The sequence below is a fragment of the Sphaeramia orbicularis genome, chromosome 19, assembly GCF_902148855.1.
Source record: "Sphaeramia orbicularis chromosome 19, fSphaOr1.1, whole genome shotgun sequence".
Classification (NCBI taxonomy): domain Eukaryota; kingdom Metazoa; phylum Chordata; class Actinopteri; order Kurtiformes; family Apogonidae; genus Sphaeramia; species Sphaeramia orbicularis.
The window spans coordinates 50,189,884-50,204,883 of record NC_043975.1 but is presented as its reverse complement, the minus strand read 5'-3'; the positions used below and the strand labels follow the sequence as shown (position 1 = coordinate 50,204,883).

Genomic DNA, 15,000 nt, shown 5'->3' with positions numbered 1-15,000 from the left:
GTTAGTGTGCAACATAACTCAAAAAGTTATGGACAGATTTGGATGAAATTTTCAGGGTTTGTTGGAAATGGGATAAGGAAGAAATGATTAAATTTTGGTGGTGATCGGGGGTGGGGGGGCCCACGGGGGGGGTGGGGGGTGGGGGGGGGGCACTGATCAGCCTTGGCAGAGGTCTGCGCTCTCCGAGTGCTTCTAGTTTGGCAGTGGTTTCTGTGATTTCCCAGCAGAATGTGTGACGGTATTAAACTGAACTGTGTCAGTGAAGGAGCAGATCTGAAAACAGCTGTCAATCAAACGGGATTCAGCCTTTCAACTGATCCTCCAATCAGCACGTGGGATTCTGGCGTCCGGCCCGGCCGAGCTCCACCCACAGCTCCATTCACCCCCAGAGACGCCCGGCGTCCGGGGGCGGGACAACATGGTGGCATTTATCCAATTACTGTCCAGTTCTGAGACAATGAATAAACCAGTTCCACTCAGTCCCATTGAAGCCCAGAGACGGACACAGTCTACGGACAAATGCACTGAGCAGAGATGGAGGAGAAAACACAGACACAGGGATGGAGGAGAAGTGAACAACAGCCAGTCCACTGATCTGGGATCAAAGTGATTCTGAACGAACTCGTCTGTGAGATGAACGTGTTCTAACACATTTGGAGTCAATGAAATGTCAACACAACCGAACATATTTAACCATTTAATTTTTGTAATTTTAGGGGAAGCTGAGCTTCCACTGCAGTCTGAGAGAATTCACCACTGAATTTAACCAAGTTGTATTTTGAATAAATAAATAAATAAATAGGCACAATGTACCTTCTGTGTCAGAAACATTCAAATATTAACCCTTAGTGGTCTGAGTCTATTCTGTCTGTTTTTCAGTCCTTTTGATTTGGCCTTTATATACTATATAAACAAATGTTTACTATACCCATGTGTGGGATCTGTTTTTTCAGCACAACTTCATCTATATCATCTGTCTATTATTTTTTCACTTTAACCTACTATAAAAACACAAAAGGCCAGAAAACACAAAAAAATATATATATAAAATCTGATTTGAAAAATGTATATAATTTATTGCATAAATAACACACAGATGTTTAACGAACCTTTTCCAAGACTTTAAAAGTGAATATTGGTTCCAAATATTAGGTATAGAAAATTAAAATTGTAATAAATTCAAACTATACTCTAAATACTATACTATAAATATGTGACATAAAAGTGTATTTTTACTTCGACGTAATCAAACACGGTCATCATGATATTTAGAATTTCAACGATAATACTAACCGTCTGTGATTTTACCGCGGTTTATCGTGATACCGGTAATTGTTACATCCCTAACACACACACACACACACACACACACACACACACACACACATGCACTCTGAGACCTTCTAGTAAATGATATCGATGATATAGGTTATCATTTATAAGAATGCAACTTCGACAACTGAGTGTCTTAGTAGAGAATATAAACCAAATGTTGGAATGTAGGGATCAGGGTTTACTTCAGCAGGATATGTACGTGTACACGGCAGGTTTTAATTGGAATCTAATGTACCTGTCCAGCTGATAAAAACATATACGTGCCCTTCAACAGAGGACATTTTGATCTGTAACTGATCAAGTTCATAAAAAGTATGATAAAATGTGGCATTAGCAAAATACTTTCAATAATTATGTTTAATTATTCTAGAAAGGAAATGATTGACTTATGACGTTATAAGTATTAATAGGAAGTCAGCACAGCTCCAGGATCAGTTTGACCCTAAACCAGACAGTCATGCATTTTTAAGTCAAAGTCTGTAAGCTGTTTTTTTTTTTTTTTTTTTTTTTTTTTGGCCAATTCCAGACAACAGTATCTTTTCAAAACATTGACACCTGGTGAATAGAGCCAACATTATACACTCCAGTAAGTGAGAGGAACAAGGACTAACATTCAAAAACAGTTTCAGTGTCCTTGTATGTCAGCGTCATGTTGTATCTGAATCAATCCCCAGTTGAATTTGTGAGGTTGTCAGGTTCTGTCTCTCTAAGGTCACATAAGAAAATAAAAACGTTTGTCACTTCGAGAATAAAGTCGTAATATTTTGAGAATAACATCATTATATAATGAGAAAAAAAACCACAATTTCCCAGTTTGGGATCAGTAAAGTCTGTCCGTCTGTGTATCACTGAAGCTGCTATTGCATTCCAGAGTAGCACTAAGTGCATCTTGGGATATTAACTGTCAAGTCTAGACGAGTTACCAACCAGTGCATCTTTGGTTTAAGCTAGCAGACAAGAACAACATGCGGGTATTCCATGGGTTCTTGGTTTGTGTACACTTTGAAATGGAACAGAACTTGGACCGACTTCTTGAGGTCACGAGAACAGAAGAACAGACAAGAACGTGTATTGAAAAACAGCCAATGTCTCAGGGGTTAAAGGGTTAAATCAAACCTACCAGTACACAGCAAACAGAAACCATTGGCACACTGTGTTGTTTGAGTTACTCTGATACAACACATTATGTCAAACAGTGGCAGCTGCTCCTCTTTCAGACAGGGGAAGCTCATTGTCGGCTTACATCAAAAAAATTGTCAAGTTCTTTAAACATAAATTCATCCCTCTGTTTCTTTTTAAGAAAATGCTCAGTGACCTTATCGTACCAAGTAAACAAGAAAACGTTGAAATTATCTTAAATTGAAACAAGGAAGTCCAATGAGTGTGTTTTATTTACAGTGCAAGAAATGAACAGTTCATTTGGTTTCTGTGATTTCCCAGCAGAATGTGTGACGGTATTAAACTGAACTGTGTCAGTGAAGGAGCAGATCTGAAAACAGCTGTCAATCAAACAGGATTCAGCCTTTGGACTGATCCTCCAATCAGCACGTGTAAACCTGGCGTCCAGCTGGCTGAGCTCCGCCCACAGCTCCATTCACCCCCAAAGATGCCCGGCGTCCGGGGGCGGGGCAATATGGTGTCATTTATCCAATTAGCGTCCAGTTCAGAGTCAGTTTCCAGCAGTTCCACTCAGTCCCATTGAAGTGCATGGACGCTGAGCGTCTACGACAAATGCACTGAGCAGAGATGGAGGAGAAAACACAGACACGGGAATGGAGGAGAAGTGAACAACATCCAGTCCACTGATCTGGGATCAGACTGATTCTGAACCAACTGGTCTGAGAGATGAACGTGTTCCAACACATTTGGAGTCAATGAAATGAAAACAGCTGAACAGATTTGAACATTTAATTTTCGTAATTTTAGGGGAAGCTGAGCTTCCACTGCAGTCTGACAGAAAACACCACTGATGTCAAACTGACACAAATAAACCCGTTGAGGCAGGAGGTAGTTTAGACAGATTACTTTGTCTTAAAGATGTCCACAAATAAGGACAAAAAGAACGGAAACTAATGTTGAGAAAAATGCTGGATCTGGATCTTAAAAGACTGAAAAACAGTGTGAGAGAGAAACAAATAAACAAACAGTGCATGCAGCTCAGTGTGATGGGGGGTAATACACTCATCAGCTCTTCAGGGCCTGCTTAGCAACAACACATGCATCGTGTCTATGGTCGCCATGGAGACACAGAGGCAGATGTGCAAAGTTTTTTAGCTCTGCACCTTTTTAACAGGGAAGTCATTTTCAAGTCCATGAATGCCACTTCCACAAGCACTCACCGAATTTAAAATGACATTTGATGCAGTCTGGAAGCAGAGCAGTGGGTCATGAAATATATTTACTTACGTGGTACCGACTCCTCAGGTAACTGCAAACCAGGGGCGTCAGACTCTTTTTCTTTCAGGGGCCACATTCAGCCCAGTCTGACCCCCAGTGGGCCGGACCAGTGACATAACAGCAGAATAATTAGGGATGCACCCATACCACTTTTTTCCAGACTGAGTACGAGTACTTACATGTGAGTACTTGCCGATACCGAGTACTGATACTAGTACTTAATAATCCCATTCCAGTTGTTAGTTCCTTTTGTAAATGTGCTTTATTGTCGTTGTCATTAGTCTGACTGGAACAAAGTGCTGCTACTGACATTTAATGTGTTGGAATGAGCGTTTGTCAGTTAATCCACCAGGGGGCGCCGCTCTGAATTAACCATACTGGACAAATACCACGAAGAAGAGGAAAGTTTAATGAAGAAGAAGAAGAAGAAAGTCAGTAATAACAAACCTGTAGACGACAGAGGGAACACTACTGTGATACTAATGTTGCAGCGTTTTCTCTGGTAAGGTTTAAAAGTTTAGCTTCAGCAGGAAGAGAAAAGACAAATGAGACACAAGTGTCGTTTCATTCCTTGACCTCAATCTCCACACTCTTCACACTCACACACATTATTCCTCCTCCTCGTACCTGCTGCTCTGAACTGGGAATGGCACACGGACTGAAGTGGTATCGCTGCATTTGTATCGGATTACTTTTACGAGTACTTATACATGTACACACACTGAGTATCGGAGCTGATGCCGATATTTGTATCAGAATTGGTACATCCCTAATAATAACCTATAAATAATGACAACTACAGATTTTTTATATGCAAAAAATAACATTAAATTATGAAATCATTTACATTTTACAAACAATCCAAACAAAAAAAAGACGTGAATAACCTGAAAAAAAAGACATTTCTGAAGAAAAATAAGAAGAAATAATAAGAAAAATGTGATCAGTGTTCTGCCTCAACTTCTGATTTCTACATGTGCGTTACAGATCAGATCTACCAAGACACTGAACAGGCACAATATTGTTCAAATTACACTTATTTTTCTTTAGACATTCCAGGTTGTTCATATTTGTTCAGGTTATTGACATTTTATTATTAAAGGAGATCAGAATTTAGTGTTCGTTGTAATAAATCAAAGAGAAGAAACTGGCGTTGTCATTATTTATAGGCATGATGTCATTTGATTTTTTTTTCACATTTAACCAAGAAGAACATTTGGAGTCATTATTTCTAGGTTATTATGCTGTTATTTTCCAGTTCAACGCCCTTGACTGTTAATATCTTCTGCACTGTGTAAATTCATCCCGCGGGCCGGATTGGAACTTTTGGCGGGCCTGTTTTGGGCCCCGGGCCGCATGTTGGACACCTGTGCAGTAAACCATCGAACAAGACACAGAAAAACTAGTCCAACGTCAGTCGAACACTTACATGAGCGCCAGGCCCAGGTAGTTCGCGGTGCTGCCCCAGTACATCGGGTTTTCTATGATGTTGAAAGGAAAGCCTGTCACCTTCTCATCCATCAGAATACCGAAGTAATCACCTGAAAAAAACACCACACACACACACACACACACACATACATACAAAGCGTATTAACGTACAGACAGGTTTGGCTCCATTTGTTTCCTATAGTTCTCAGCTTACCCCATAAAGACCCAGTGCTACTTTTGTGTCCGTTCCCAAAGGAATTTTTCTCTAGATTCAACATTTTTTAATTGATTTATCTCCATTTATCATATTATCTTCTGTATTTTGTGTTTTTTTCAGGGAAAATCATGTATTTTCCTATATTTTATTTACTGATCATGTAGATCAGGGGTGTCAAACATGTGTCCCGGGGGCCAAATGCGGCCCGCCAAAGGGTCCAGTTCGGCCCCTGGGATGTTTTTGCCAAGTGCAAAAATTCCAGAATATTGGATTGAATTAAGCAAAAAAAAAAAAAAAAATAGCTTGAATTCAGGAAAAAATCTTGAATTAAGCCAAAAAAAAAAAACAACCTTCAATTAAGTAAAAAAAAAATCTTAAATTAGGCAAAAAAAAAAACAAAAAACAAAAAAATCTTCAATTAAGTAAAAAAATCTTCAATTAAACCAAAAAATTCTCAAATTTAGCAAAAAATCTTGAATTAAGCCAAAAAAAAATTTACAAATCTTCAATTAAGTAAAAAAATCTTAAATTAGGCAAAAAAAAAAAAAAAAATCTTCAATTAAGTAAAAAAAAATCTTGAATTAAGCCAAAAAAATCTTCGATTAAGGTAAAAAAAAAAAAAAAATCTTGAATTAAGCCCAAAAAAAAAAATCTAGAATTAACAACTTAAATTTTTTTTTCTTTGTTTTACTGCAAAAAATAACATTAAATTATGAAACTATTTACATTTAACAAACTCTCCTGTAACACTAAAATGTGAATAACCTGAACAAATATGAACAACCTGAAATGTCTAAAGAAAATTAAGCACAATTTGAACATTTTTTCTTCCTGTTCTTCAGTGTTTAGTGCCTTTGTAGATCTGATCCAGAATGCACATGGACTAATAAGAAGTGGAGGAAGAAGACTGTTAAAATTGCACAAAATTTTCTTACATTTTTTAATCTAAATTTCAGTTTTTTCAGCATTTTTTTTTTTATTTTTATTTTGGATAGTTTATAAAAGTAAGTATTTTCATAATTTAATGGGGTTTTTTACACTAAAACAGAGACAAAAATTTGGAGTTGTTATTATTTATAGGTTATTCTGTTTTTATTTTTCTGGTCTGGTCCACTGCAGATCAAATTTAGCTGAATATGGAACTGAACTAAAATGAGTTTGACAGCCCTGATGTAGATGTTCATACAAGCTCAGATTAAAGTTCAGGGTTATTATATCAAAAACAGACCAAACTGAAGGAAAAAGTGACTTTTTCAGCAAAGATATCATGAACTGAACATGAACCCAGTGTGTCCATCCACTGTCACTGATCCAACTCCATGGGTTTTACTGGTGTTTTACTGGTGTTGTAGAAGATGACAATATTTCCATGCTCACTACAGAGCCTCTGAACGTCCAAATGGGTCATATCCAAGCCCGGATTAACCATATGGGCAACTGGGCAATTGCCCAGGGGCCCGCGATGTCTGAAGGGCCCTGGGTAGCTCGGGCATAACGAAAATATCTGGTTATCTTTTGCTTATAAATGAAACTGTCCGCTGTCCGGAGCTATTGCACTGCACAGAAACCCTGCTCCTGCTGTCTGTGACCGTGAGCTGAGACCCTCTCCTCATTGGTCAGTCCAAAAAGCAAATCAGCTGTGACGCAAATCAACGTGCGTGCACTGAGCGGGATGTGAGACGTCAAGAACTATGCAACATACGTACGCGAATCAAAACGATGTTTACATTGCACTTACTTTAACTCTCTTGTTGAATTCTGAGGTGACAAGTGGATTTCTGTTTAACTCTTTCTTCGCCAATGACGAGATTTTCCGTCAATCCGTGTTTTCACTTTCATGCTATAGTTGGAGGTGTTGCGGATCATGTGAAATACTTTCCTTAGTCCAAAAACAAACAATTAAGCAGTTTTTTCGGAAAAATGAAGGACTGGGTTAAACGCTTTTGCACTGGAGTCTCCGTATCCCATGGCAACGCATCCAGCGGCAGTCACTGAATGAGGAAGTGCAGACTGTGCAGGAACCGCACACAGTTTCAAAAGCCTTAAAGATGATTATGGAGACAGAGTCTGACAGTGCAATATGTGATGGAGCTACAGAAGAACCATTTAGAGACAGGAACGGAGAAATAGAAGGTGAGGGAGACGGACACGGAACACGGGAAACACGGAGCGGCTCAGGTCCGACACAGAGATGGGATGGGGGGGGGGGGGCACGGAGCGACACGGAGAAAATGACAGACAGGAGGAAGAGAAAAGAGACATTTATAGAGGACATTCAAGGAGAAGACAGACAACCAGACGTGGGAGAAGATAAAGGACAGCTAGTGTTCATCTGTTAGAGTGAGTTCAGATTCAGACTGAGGACACAGAACAGGTTCAGCTCCATAATGTCAGTGGGAACACAGGTAAGACACTGTTGGATTTAGCTTTTGTATGAAATAAATAAATAAATAAATACATATATTCATCCAAAGTTAAATAGCTACATGTCCATATAATTATTTACAGATCAAACACAGCAGGTGGTCCAACAGGAGGATGTGGTGCAGCCAAGGAAAGGCCAGAAATCTACAGTATTTAGTGAATTTGTTTCTTTTTTTCTTGAAAATGAGGAATATTGAAGTGTTTATATCAAAAAACTAAACTAATATGTTGTTACTTATAACTGATGTATGTCAAAGTGTAAAGTTTAGAAGGAACCTGGTGCTTTAGAAGGTGTTTGGTCTAAAGTTTGGTGTGGATTCCACTAACATTTTGTGGAATGATGGGATATCTTAGAGCTGTTTGTTATTATTATTGTTGTTATAATTATTTTATTTTGTGATTTTGAATACAGTGTTACTGTTGGTAAAGAAGAAAGAGTCAAAAAAGTAAATAGGAAATCAGTTTTATCTTGAAAATCAATGTCTTCGAAAAAATTCAATTTTCTCAGTTTTTTGCTCTAAATTCATTTTTTCCTGAAAATGACCAATATTCAAATATTCATATCTCACGAACGAATGAAGATAGAATAAAATCGTTTTTTGTGTTTAAAAGTGGAAGTTCTGTTCTTTCTTTTGATGTATTCAGTGTTCACAAACTCCTAAGACAACATTTTCAGTGAGCCTCCAAAGATGAGTGAAAATGACCAAAAAGGCTGGCGCTGGCTACCAACTCACTGGAAAATGCTCTGGCGGGGAAAGAGTTCAAATTCATATCTGAGTCTATCAGATTATGTTTGTGTTTTGTCTGTGGGCTTTTTCTGACGATTCAATACATTTGTGTTGGCAAAAAGTGTTCTTAAATATATACTGGATACTTTGGAAATGGTTTCTTATTTATTTTTTGTGAAAATGGAGGACACTTCCCTCTCTTTCTAATGTGGTGGATCAATTTTAGATTATACTGATGCTAATGTGTTTTGTTTTCATATCATCATATGCAAGTGAGTGGCCTTGACAAGAGGCTATAGTGGTGCACTTGTAGTTCTACGAGCATTTACACATTTGTACATCAAAATGCATTTGATGATAGTTAGATATTGAAGTATGGGGTATATTTACATATATTCCTGGAACTTATTCTGTATTTTGTCAGATTATAGGGATCCTGGGGTTGTGATGATGGGGCCCTTGAATATTGTTGCCCAGGGTACAATGAAGTGTTAATCTGGCCCTGGTCATATCTGAGGACTATGAAAAGATAACAAACTGCATTTTACACTAATTATGAACATAGTTTGAAAGGATTACTGGACCAGAGGTTATTAAGCCTTTTAAGGCCCTGTCACACCTTCACGATTTAGGTAGTGCATGCCAACGTATCAACGTTTTTCTAAAACGCTGGCATAAGCTTTTTTATTTTGAACATGTACGTGACTTACATAGAACGTTTTGATAACTTATGAATAGTGATGTAACGATATGAAAATTTCATATCACAGTTATTGTGACCAAAATTATCATGGTTATCATTACCTCCGCCAAGGAGGTTATGTTTTTGCCAGGGTTTGTTTGTTTGTTTGTTTGTCTGTTTGTTTGTTTGTCTGTCCCTTAGTGTGCAACATAACTCAAAACGTTATGGACAGATTTGGATGAAATTTTCAGGGTTTGTTGGAAATGGGATAAGGAAGAAATGATTAAATTTTGGTGGTGATTGGGGGTGGGGGGGCCCACAGGGGGGGGGCCACTGATCAGCCTTGGCGGAGGTCTGCGCTCTCCGAGTGCTTCTAGTTGAAATTGTGCTATAAATGTTCAAAAAGTACTAATACACACTGAAAGAATTTAACCAAGTTGTATTTTGAAAAAAACAACAACAAAAAAAAAACAAATAAAATAATTGGCACAACACACTTTCTGTGTCAGAAACATTCCAATATTAACCCTTAGTGGTCTGAGTCTATTTTGTCTGTTTTTCAGTCCTTTTGATTTTGCCTTTATATACTATAGAAACAAATGTTTACTATACCCATGTTTGGGATCTGTTTTTTCAGCACAACTTCATTTATATCATCTGTCTATTTTCTTTTTTTTTTTTTTTCTTCACTTTAACCTATTATGTCAACATAAAAGGACAGAAAACACAAAAAAATATATAAAATCTGATTTGAAAAATGTATATAATTTATTGCATAAATAAAACACAGATACTAAACAAACCTTTTCAAAGACTTTAAAAGTGAATATTGGTTCCAAATATTCGGTATATACAATTAAAATTGTAATCAATTAAAACATTACTCAAATATTTGACATAAAAGCAGATCTTTCCATCGGTGTTTTCTCCTAAAAGTGCCACAATCAAACACGGTTATCATGATTATTAGAATTTACACAGTAAGACTAACTGTTGGAAATTTTACCGCCATTTATCATTATACCGGTAATTGTTCCATCCCTACTCTCCCTACTCATGATACACAGATGCATTCTAATGTCAGATGGAAATAAATGCACCGTCCAAGTCAATGCATGTTCATGCCAGGTCTGAACAGGACTAGAGTCATAAAGCAGTGTCAGGGAGGCGCTCAGCTGGCATCAAAACACACACATTTTAACTTAACTATACAGGGATGGAAGGAAAAAAGAAGAAAGAAAGAACAAATATGAGAGTTTGGAGTAAAATAAGACAAAAGATGGTAAGTCTACAGGAGGGTGTCGCATATGCTGTGGCCTTAATGACACCTTTACCTAGAAAAGTAAAAGAATAAACTAATCTTAATGCATTTCTGAGGTCATACTAGTTTGTAGTTCAGTGTGGACCCAGTGTGTGTGTGGTTCCTGCTCCTGGTGTGTCTGCAGGACGGTCAGGTGGAGGTGAACTAGGTCGAAGTCAAGGTAAACTTAATTCTCCCTGAGGGGCAATTTGTTCTACAGCCAGCAGTTTCACACAGACAACAAACCAACAATAAATACAATAAATAATCCATTAAAAACAATAGCACCAACATTACAAAGAATTATTCAGCAGAACAACGGCTGCCGGAACTAAAGAATTCCTCATCCTATTGGTCCTACATTTAGGAATACTGTATCTGCGACCTGATGGAAGCAACCTGAACACATCATACAGGGGATGACTGGGATCATCCAGGACTGACTGAGCCTTCTGCAGAGTCCGCCTCTGGTCCAACACAGTCAGATCATGAGTGTGGTGACCGCATTTCTGCTGCACACTTTAGTGATGCCCTGCAGCCTGTTCCTGTTTTTAAGGGTCAGCAGCCCATAGCAGCTGATAGAAGAAAAGGTCAGCACAGACTCGATAAAACAAGAATAAAACATTTTCATAAAAGTGTTATCCACTTTGAAACTGCAAAGTTTACGGTAAAAATACATCCTCTGATGAGCCTTTTTACATCCAGCATCCACCTGAGATTCAGAAGTTAGCCTGTGGTCCAGCACCGTTCCCAGACATTCCCACTGCTGAACCACCTCCACAGCCTGTGCATGAATGATGACAGGAGAGAAGACTGGAGGATTCTTCCTAAAATCTACAATCATCTCTTTGGTTTTAGACGCATTCACATTTAAAAAGGACGTGCTACACCAGGACACATACATATGAAGTGTATTATTGCACTGACACTTTTGGAACCATTTGTCTCCTGTATTGAACTTCAGTGACATTTCATTGCCTTGTTCCAGAATTGTTCCTTGTTCCTTGATCCAGGATGCTGCTGCTCCAGTCCTCACTAAGACCAAGAGAGTGGACCATATCAGTCCAGTTCTCAGGTCTCTACACTGGACCACATCAGTCCAGTTCTCAGGTCTCTACACTGGACCACATCAGTCCAGTTCTCAGGTCTCTACACTGGACCACATCAGTCCAGTTCTCAGGTCTCTACGCTGGACCACATCAGTCCAGTTCTCAGGTCTCTACACTGGACCACATCAGTCCAGTTCTCAGGTCTCTACGCTGGACCACATCAGTCCAGTTCTCAGTCCAGTTCTCAGGTCTCTACACTGGACCACATCAGTCCAGTTCTCAGGTCTCTACACTGGCTCCCTGTCTCTCAGAGAATAGACTTAAGCTGTATTCACACCTACCACGTTTGGTCCGTTTAAAACGGACCAGAGTTCGTTTCTCCAGAAAGTCCAGACTTTTTTTTAGGTGTGAATACAAACATGCAAACTCTGATTTGAACCAAACAAGCAGACCCAGACCACCTAGAAGAGGTGGTCTGGGTCCGCTTCCAAACGGACTCTGGGCCGGTTCACTTCTGGTGTGAATAGAACCGACCTCGAACCGAACCAAACCAAGGGATCTTGCACCTTCTTGTGCTTGACGAGCCACCGTAGCCGCTGGAAGTAGCCGAGGTTTACGGGTGTTCAGAGCGAACAGCAGCAGACATGAGCTGTGGACAGACGAGGACCAATGAGGACACTGAATGTGTCACTGACATTTGGTCAGATGTCCATATTATGAAACTGGCTCCAACTGAGCTTTTCTTGAGTGTTAACATTATTTTCGTAAATTTGTGTCAGTAAAAATACAATTTATATTCTGAAAATGATAACTGTATGTAGGAGTACCACGTCTATTTTCATCAACACCGGCCGTCTCTGGTTCACCCCGCCCCTGACTTTTCTGTCCAATGCCAGCGCAGTTCGTCACATGCGTGCTTCTGTTCACACATTTTGATCCACTAGCAAAAAGTGCAATGTGAATGCGATCTGACCCAAATGAAAAAAATAAAGTCCGCATTTGATCCAAATCAAATAAGCGGACCAAAGGACTTTTCAGGTGTGAATACAGCCTAAAAAATTCTCTTGCTTCATATAAAGCACTGAATGGTTTAGGCCCAAAATCCATCAGAGACCCTCTAGTCCAGTCTGAACCATCCAGTCCACTCAGGTGGTCTGGTGCAGGTCTGTTCTGGGTTCCAAAAGTCAGAACTAAACCTGGAGAATCAGCGTTCAGTTTCTATGCTCCGTAGATCTGGAACAAACTACCAGAAAATCTCAGGTCTGAGATCTGAGTTCTGTTCAGTCCAGGTTCCAGACTCACCTGTTCACTGGGTTCTGGTTCTGGTTCCAGACTCACCTGTTCACTGGGTTCTGGTTCTGGTTCCAGACTCACCTGTTCACTGCTCCCACTGACTAAAAGGATTTGGACTTTGTACATTTTATATTCTCTTTCCAAACTCTGCACTGCAACTCTTCCTTTAATATGTGTGTGTTTTTATATTTTTGGGTTTTCTGTGTTGTTTTCTTACTTGCTGTTTTTAATCACCTTTTACATGTTTCTTTTATAATGTTTTAAATGTGTTTCTTTTTCCCTGTCATTGTATTTCAATGTCCTGTGTGAAGCCTTGTTTCCAGTTAAACTTGCTGGAGCTGCAGCCTTTCCCATCATGCACATGGTGACAGAAACAAAGCATCTTCAGTGACTTCAACGTTTTTTTTAATCAGGGTTGTTTTGGTAAGACTGCATTCCAAAACTGTTTCCAACTGTTGCCATGGTTTCAGGACCGATATCAACTTTTGGAGGACTTTGTTTTTGACATGATTGTGACTGAACAACAGCACACACAGGTCCAGATGAAGTGTTCTGCCAGGGAACAGGAGTTTGGCACCACATGGCCCTGTGAATGCAACACTGTGTCTGCACCAGTATCACCTGGCTGTTACTGATGGAAGCCACAGAACCGCCCTGACATGACCTCATGCAAACACACACAGTCAAACCAGGTGGAAATGTTCAAGTCAAAACACAATTTACAAGCCCCATTCCCAGAAAAGTTGGTACACTTTTAAAATACAATGAAATTAGATCAGAGATTTTAGTTAAGTTGCAAAACTTCTATAGAACTGACAAAGAAAAGAGAAACAATGACAGAGTTAAACATTGTGTGACTTTGTTTTTCTTTTTTGGCTGATTTAGTTTCATATTTTGGAGTGTCCTGTTTAAACTGGTAATTTCTTTAGCCAACTTAAGTTCACAATAAAATCTATCTATCTATCTATCTATCTATCTATCTATCTATCTATCTATCTATCTATCTATCTATCTATCTATCTATCTATCTATCTATCTATCTATCTATCTATCTATCTATCTATCTATCTATCTATCCATCTATCCATCTATCCAGCCAGCCAGCCAGCCAGCCAGCCAGCCAGCTCTGCAGAAGCCTGATAATGACTGTCAGCTGGACTATAAGAGGGAAACATCTAAAACATGCAGGACAGTAGATCTGGAGGACCAGGGTTTGTGACCCCTGCACAAAGGCAATGTTAAAACATATTACATACAGATGAAGAACTCCAGTGGATATTAAACATCTACAGACCCTTGTTGAAATGCTAGATTTTTGTGATGTAAAAAAAATTAGACCAACATAAATCATTTCAAAACTTTTTCCACCATTAATGTAACCTACAACCTCTACAACTCAATTGAAAAACAAACTGAAATTTTTTAAGGAGGGAAAGTAAAAATCGGACCAATGGTCCTGTATCTTAGCGTCCAAATTCAAAGCTTTGGGAAATGTATCCAGATCCATTTATTCTCACCCAGTTCTGTGTATTTATTCTACTACAGTAATAGTCCATGTTTTGCTCATATTCCAATCAGATCTGTAAAAAATTCAAGTTCCAACTTGATATCATTGATACTGATTTATTGGATCAATCCACTTCCTATCTGTTAGAATGGGAAATTTTTTCAAAGTGGCACCAAATCCAGAATCAGATCTGGATGAAAATAATTTCAATCCCTTGTGTTGACATCATCATACAGAAGCTGTATACCAAGTCTGAAGTCAATCAGAACTGGAGTTTGGGAGAAGAAGACGATTGAAATGTTTTCCCCATAAGAGCCCATGTGAAATTTTGCGTCAGTTCCAGATCCAGAAGAAGATCCTGATCAGCATGTGGACATTATGTTTGGGTCATCTCCCCATCAGGGCTGGACTGGAGACATTTACACTGGAGATCATTTAGATTTACTGAGTTATTGCATCCATCCACTTCCTGTCTCTTATAATGGGGACATTTTTCAAAGTGGCACCAAATCCAGAATCAGATCCGGATCCAAATAATTTCACTAACTTTTGTTGACATCATCATACAGAAGCTGTATACCAAGTTTGAAGTCAATCGGAATTGTAGTTTTGGAGAAGAAGACGATTGAAAGTTTTG

At 38.9% G+C, this 15,000-nt stretch overlaps 1 protein-coding gene across 1 annotated transcript in view; it reads right to left on the bottom strand.

The window, feature by feature from the left end:
* pemt (phosphatidylethanolamine N-methyltransferase) overlaps positions 1 to 15,000 on the bottom strand; it is a 174,520-nt gene that overhangs the window by 50,691 nt on the left and 108,829 nt on the right. Inside the window, exon 5 of the mRNA XM_030122565.1 lies at positions 5,162 to 5,273. Coding sequence (XP_029978425.1) covers positions 5,162 to 5,273 — 112 coding nt within the window. The remainder of the gene's footprint in view (positions 1 to 5,161; positions 5,274 to 15,000) is intronic.